We start from the raw sequence: 7,491 nt of genomic DNA, 5'->3' as shown, positions 1-7,491 counted from the left end.
GTTATTGTGAAGGCATATTTTCTGTTTCCGGGTGAAAGCTTATATGTTCAGAGACCAATTTGGCCCAAAACCTGAAAACTGAAAAAAAAATGAGTTGTGCCTATAGTGTCTCCCCTTTGTTGCACATTACACTTTAGTGGTTCCAGGTGGGATTATTTTAATCATTTCTTATTTATTCTCAGTATTTATCTTTATAAATCTCATTGGATTTACAATCCAAATGCATTGTTTTCAGTCTGCAAATGTTTAGGGTTAGGGATTAAGATTAGGGGCAGGGTTAGGATAAAGGTTAGGGTTAGGAAAAGGGATGCTGGGTTAGAACAGGATTCACATTAGAATTACCTGAGGATGTCGGTAAAGCTGAAAGCACCGCAGGATGTCCGGTAATTTTTATGGGCATCAACAAGGTCAGTAATTCATAGATTTATTTTTTTCATCGTCTTTTTTTCCGGAAATGATGGATAGATAATGAACACTGAATGATGACAACAAGCCTTTAAAACACTCACACGCTCAGGTTTGTTTATGAGAACTTTCGCTACGACGAACGACATCAGCGTCCCGTCAATTTAGCTGTTTCCTTTCTCCTTTAATCCGTTCGCTCTAAAAAACAACTTCCTCCATCTAAGCTTTGCATCAAAGGCATGCATCCAAGTGTAAATCGGGCCCATATGGATATTTTCTCACAGCAGATTGTTCAGTAGAAGTGAAAAAACGGCAGTCGCGGCTAGGGCTAGCTTTCCGTTAGCATTAGCACGATGTTAACATGAAGCACCGTGTTAGCATTCTCCGTTATTTATGTTTTTATGGGCTGTTGAACCACTTTGCTCCTCTCCAAATCTTTGTATCTTTATTTAGCAAGAAAAACTATATTAAGAATTCAGCATTTGTTAATATATAAAGTCATTTTTGAATAATTAGAGAAAGTTTAGATTTTTCTACAAATTGTTTTCCCTCTTAACTGCTTTCAAACATGACCATATATGGGCGATTCCAGAGATGCCGTCTGGTAACTATTGTATCTATCAAAACACAGATTTCTAGTCCTTTTATATTGCAAATTTCTCTGCAATCCGTGGGATAATTCACATGAAACAAAAACTGTCACAAAGTTCAAAGTCCTCTCTTCCAGCACATGTGAACTATGGTCTAATTATTTCCTCATAAAGGCGTCCAAGAGTGGTAACAATGTTCAAAAAACGTTTGCTTGATGTTGGTCAGTAGAACGGACAGGTGTGTGAACCGAATCACTATCAAATGATGATAAAGGAAAATATTTGTGCATTTTCTTTTGGGAAATTTATTTCATAGATGGTTTCTCTCCCATAGACTTGCATTGGAACCTGCCCTACAACTGAGATAGAATTCTATAAGGTGAATGCAACCTTTTTAACATATATAACATTCCATTAGTGACATCATAGCGACATCATAGCGACATCATAGCGACATCATAGCAACATCATAGCGACGCTCATTCTGGGACCTTCACATTTGCATATGGAATACATGCAGAGACTTCCATCATTTCAGCTCTGGATGGGTCAACCGCCAGACGCACAAGGCGCTCTTCCTCACACACACCTGCACTTTCGAACCAGCCCCTCGCCCCTGCGTCCTGAAACTGTGGTCGTTCGCGACCCTGCGCAAGCGCCCAAACATGAGTAGCCCAGCGTCTTCGTCCCCCCAAACATATAAAACTGCGTTGGAAGAGATCCGTCGCAAAAACCTTTTTTGTGACGCTGTGCTGGAAGTTGAAAATGACAAATTTCCAGTTCATAAAGTCATTCTTTGCAGGTCCAGCAACTTCTTCAGAGCCATGTTTATGCGCTGGGACAATGATAACAGCAAAGAATTCAGGATTGGTGGGATGTCCTCAGAAATCATGGCACTTGTGCTCGAATACATCTACACAGAATCCATCACCATTTCCGAGAACAACGCTCAGGATTTAGTGATGGCCGCCGACATGCTCGATCTCGTCGACCTGGTCCAAATGTGCTTCGAGTTCATGCAGGGTCAGTTGAGCCCCGACAACTGCATTGGCATTTGGAGGTTCACCGATTTTGTGATTTCGCCAGACACGAGGGACTTGGCCTGGCATTACATGATGAACCACTTCGAGGAGATGGTTCTCTGCGAGGAGTTCCAGGAGCTCACGGTGCAAGAGCTAATCCGCATCACTGAGGCCGACGAGCTCAACGTGAAAGACGAGTCTGCCGTGTTCGAGGCAGTTTTGCACTGGACCAACCATGCCCTGGAGGAGCGCAAAAGCAAATTCCCTCAGCTGTTGACAAAGGTGCGCATCGCTCAGATACCCTTTGACTACATTCGGAGAAACGTTGTCTGCAACGCGCTGGTGGAGAATAACTACCGCTGCTTGACCACTGTGGCCAGCTCCATGCAGGCTGCCAATGAGATGGCTGTCAACAGAAATTACAGCAACCCCCTGATCTGCCCCCGACTTCCTGGAGCCATCCTCTTGGCTATCGGCGGTTGGAGCGGCGGCGACCCGACCAATGCAATCGAGGCATATGACTACAAGGTCGGTCGCTGGGTTAATGTGACTATTCACCAGGAGAGGCCGAGAGCGTACCACGGCTCTGTGTTCTTCAAAGGGTCTGTCTACTGCGTTGGAGGCTTCGACCGAATGGAGCATTTCAACAGCATGCGACGTCTGGACATGGGTACCCGCACTTGGCACGAGATGCCCCCGATGTACCACCGGCGCTGCTACGTGAGCGTCACGGTGCTGAAGGACTGCATCTATGCTATGGGCGGATTCAACGGACAAACACGACAGAGCACAGCCGAAGTGTTTGATCCGGAGGCCAACCGATGGTCTCAGATCGCGTCCATGAACGAGCAGAGGAGTGACGCCAACTGTGCCACGCTCAATGGCAAGATTTACATTTGTGGAGGCTTCAATGGCACTGAGTGTCTTCAGACAGCAGAGTGCTACGACCCAGAAACCAACCAGTGGACGATGATCGCTCCGATGACTATCCAGCGCAGTGGCGTCGCTGTCATCGCGTGCGCAGGGCAAATCTATGCTGTTGGAGGATTTGATGGAAATATCCGTCTCAGCAGCGCGGAGACCTACAATCCCCTCGACAACACTTGGCGAGAGGTGGCGTCCATGCACACTCCTCGCAGCAACTTCGGCATTGAGGTGGTGGACGATCGTATCTTCGCCGCTGGAGGCTACAACGGCCTCAGCACTACCTTCAACGTGGAGTCCTATGATCACCTGCTCAACACCTGGACCACTGTCTGTGATATGGACGTCTTTAGGAGCGCTCTGAACTGCTGCGTCATCTCTGGACTCCGCAACATGTCCGACTACACAGTGTCCCGCGACGCACTGCCGCTGTTGGACATTGACGCAAACCCAGTGGACATGATTGAGCTCGACTAAACATCGACGCAAAAAACCCCAGAGAAACACCAGTCCTGGGATTAAAATTTAAATAAAGATTCAGCATTCCAAAAACATTTATGAATTTGTTGCTAGATTTATTTTAATCTTAGACCAGTGTGGGCAATGTTTTGGCTAGGGCATCTGTTTTGGATGCCTCCTGGTCGCCTCCCGCGGGAGGTGTTCCAGGCATGACCGAGTGGGACAAGGCCTCGTGGAAGGCCCAGGGCACGCTGGTGGGACTATGTCTCCGAGCTGGCCTGGTGTCGCCTCGGGGTCCCCCCAGAACAGCTGGAGGAGGTGTGCGTGGATCGGGAAGTCTGGGCATCTCTGCTGAGACTGCTGCCCCCGCAACCCGGCCCCGGATAAAGCGGAAGAAAATGGATGGATGGATGGATGGATGGATGGATGAATGGATGGATGGATGAATGGCCTCTAGAGTTTGTGATTGTGATTGTGGGATTTGCAGCAGACTTTTCTCCATAAACTAATAAAGAGTGAAAATCAAATGGACTGTGCACAAAGGACCTTTGCACAAATGTCTACTTTTATAACAAGCCTACACAGAATGACAAAACATTATTCCAACTTCTTCAATTTAAAGAAGTATGTATGGAGGTCTATACTGAAAACTGTGTCTAAATAACATTCCAAAACGCCAGAGACCCCCAGCGAAGGATTTAAAACTAAATCTGCTTTGCCAAAGCCACTACAGCATCCATTTCCCCTTTCAGCCGCTGACATGCTTGTTATTGTTTTTCTATAGGCCTTTTAAACCTCCATTATCTTTACATACAGCAGTAAATCTCCCTGAAACAGGCCTGTCCCACCTGTTCCTGTGGTTATTGGGGTGAATGGCTGGAGACGAGGGTTTGGCACGTCTCCAGCTGCGTGAGTGAGAAGTCTCCTCCCTTGTCCTTGATGCCTCGGCTCGTTCCTCATCCCTGTCGGCCATATTGACGAACGCGGCTGATTTAAATTGGTTTTATCGATCCGTTTCATCGTACGGGGCTTTGATCACCTCTCAGTTTGGTGCCGGGTTTCAGCAGCAGCAGCAGCAGCAGCTTGCCGTGGGACGCTTTTGTCACAGGTTAATACATATTTATACAGTTCAATAATGCAGCGCTGCGGAGGAAAATTGGACTGCTACGGGAGAGTCATTAAGGGAGAAAAATTACTGTTTGCTCAATGCACAAAAATAGAGTAAGCCCACTAAATCGTCACGGATGTTTTTAGACCGAAATTTTACCAGATGGGACTTAAGGCGAGATACTGCAGGGATAGAGCCCGGTTTAAATATACGTTTTTTACTTTGTTGATATATTAGTTACAAAGGCTCATCCAGAAGGTATTTTGGATACCTTGTTTGGCTTTTGAATAAACTATTTATTGTGATCAAATCTGTGAATTTTGCCTTGTTTTTTGCAGGTCAAAGCCCAATGACTGAAAAAACCTTCAGAATACTGTTAAGTACAAGAAAGGAAAGTTTTGTAAAGTCTGTGCATGCTCCTGCCTATTTGTAACATCTTCAGCCGCGACTATGGCCACAGCGGTCTCCTATTGACCATATTTGGATCACAGGGTCATCTCGGTCGCCTTTTGTGCTACACATGGATACCAAACTGTCAAAATTTGTGAATGAATATGCAAGTGAAAGATGAGGGAGTTATTTACTAGAAATCTCCGGCTCACTGGTGGATGAAACATCATAATATAAGTGAGTATATTACCGGACATTAAGTTTTTGGCTTGAGAACTGAACCCAGGACCTTCTTGCTGCGAGGAGAGAGTGCAGCTGCTCAAATATACAAATACAACATCAGGATAAGGAGGTAGACATAGTTTTAGCAGATGGGACATACAAAATCAAAGTCATATTTGGAAAGGTAAGTGCAACTCCTGGGAGTCTGTTTTCACTTGATATTTGTTCCGTGGAACTCATTTAGTGGTTCTTGGTAAAAAGCCATTCAGATGTGGCTCAGGAGGGAAAAAAAGATGAGAGAAATTCCTAGAGAAGTGAATAATGTTTCTGAGGAAAGATGACTAAACAGAAAATAAAACTGAAGATGAAGAAGGAGTGAATGGAGGCAACAGCCGCCTCCGGTGTTCCTCTGTAGGTTTTGTCGTCGTCATGGGATTATCCATCGTAGTTCTGATATTCAAATATTGTCGACCTGATTGGGTTGATTGAGGACATTTCTTTTCTTCTTTTCTTTTCCTCACTCCCTGCTTTGCCCCAGTCTGGAACAAAGACTCTTCTAATGAGTGAAAATGTAAACAAAAAAGGCAGCTGGGATTAGCGCAGTGTGGGAGCGGCCGGAGATTAAATAGACGTCAAATTTGTGTCTGGGAATACGAGAGCGTGATCAAACTTCTAAAGACTGAAGCATCATGTCCTCATCTCAACCAACCCAGTTCATTCGATGATATTTGAAAATGTCCACTATGATATATCTGTGTGGCATCGACTGTAGAATAGCGAAGGACTGAGTGAGGGTGGCCTTGCTCATTGCCACCCTCAGCGCAGGCTAACTGAAGCTCTATTTATAATAGGGAGAAAATAAAAGACAAAATAGCGAAAGGAAAAAGAATAGCGAAAATTGTGCAAGTTAAGACAAGCACATGTGACAAGCCTGGGTTCAATAATGACTTAAAGTGGGGGTATTATGCAAAATTGACTTTTTCAAGCTTTACATCATGTTATTATGTCATTCCCTCATTAACCCCCCCCCCCCCCCCCCCCCCTCCCCACTGATGCCACAGACAGCGTGTGGAGGGGGTGTGTCGGAAAGGGTCAGAGGTTCTTAAAGAGACAGAGGCCTATTTCAAGACATTCACTACAGCCATTTTGAGAGAGCAATTTTATACAAGGCAGTTATTCTAATTTACTGCATTTACAGACCAACAGAAGGTTTGGTCGTCATTGTAGTGTGATATAGACTGGTGCTATGTGACTGAAAAAAGCATAATACCCCCTCTTTAAAGACGGGAAAAGGGTTTTATGGAAAGTCCATTACAGTAAGGAACTTCCGGTGCCTTCGGCTGTTAGGCTTCCTGAATAGTGACGCCATGTCCAGGTTATTAACCTGTAGACATGAAAACATGCAAATGTATGGCTAGAGATAGGCATTAAGATGATATAAAATTTGATTATTATTAAACAATGTATCTGGTTTGTCCAATGCTATTGTTGTGTCCACATCAAATACACAAAATAAAATAACATTTATGATTTCACCATATGTTCATCTTATTAAGAAGGCAGCATCTGTGGTGGGATCGGTCCTTCCAACAATCCAGCGAGTGGCTGAGGGAAGGATGCACTCAAAATTCAAGGCTATTATGAGTAATACCTCCCACCCCTTCATGCCCTGGAGGTGATCAACAGCAGCGCCATTAGTCAGAGACTCAAGGCACCAAAGTGCCAGTCTGAGCATTTCAGAAACACCTTCATTGCAGCAGCTATTAGACTGTTCAGTGGATAGTGACAATGATGTTCACTTTTGTCCTTTTAAAATGTGTATGTGAATGATAGATTCATTATTGAATGTGATGTTGCAACAATAATGTCCTGTAAATGAAGATGAGATTGTAAAACAGTATCAGGTCTGACGCAGCTCTGTGATCAAATCCAACACAATTGTTCCACTTTTCTCCTGCAACTCCTCCTATTGGTCATCTACTATTCATACTCTGACTTTGTCGTTTAACCGTCTCGCCTGGGGTAGTTTTAGTTTTAGTTATCTTTGTAGATTGTGATCTAAATCCTCTGAATGACCACCACCATTCACACAATCATTTATTCACACAGGCAGAGGTTGAAGCCAGAACAGGATCCAAACCAATTACTGAGACTCCTCCAGATACAACATAGACGTCACAATTTAATTTTTTCTATCAATTTTCCTCTTCTTTCATATTGTAACATAAGTTTAGGTGTTGACGACGAAACTCCAGCTCTCTGTATGTGTTTGTGCCATGTGCTCCCATCGATCACTGACAGGAAACCAGGGCCTAAAGTGGCATTTCAAAGCAGCTCTGGAACAAGCTGCGCGTCACGACTCCAGGAAGAA

At 44.5% G+C, this 7,491-nt stretch overlaps 1 protein-coding gene across 1 annotated transcript; it reads left to right on the top strand.

The window, feature by feature from the left end:
- Positions 1–1,819: 1,819 nt before the first annotated feature.
- Positions 1,820–3,418, top strand: LOC306965094 (kelch-like protein 10; the record flags this gene model as incomplete). The annotated part of the gene is made up of 1 exon (XM_079559338.1): positions 1,820–3,418. The coding sequence occupies one exon, from the start codon at positions 1,820–1,822 to the stop codon at positions 3,416–3,418; it is 1,599 nt and encodes a 532-aa protein (XP_079415464.1).
- Between the last annotated feature and the right edge of the window lie 4,073 nt (positions 3,419–7,491).

This window comes from Gobius niger (genome assembly GCF_951799975.1).
Source record: "Gobius niger genome assembly, chromosome: 7".
Classification (NCBI taxonomy): Eukaryota; Metazoa; Chordata; class Actinopteri; order Gobiiformes; family Gobiidae; genus Gobius; species Gobius niger.
Note: the sequence above shows the minus strand (reverse complement) of the source record. Positions and strands in the feature narration are given on the sequence as shown.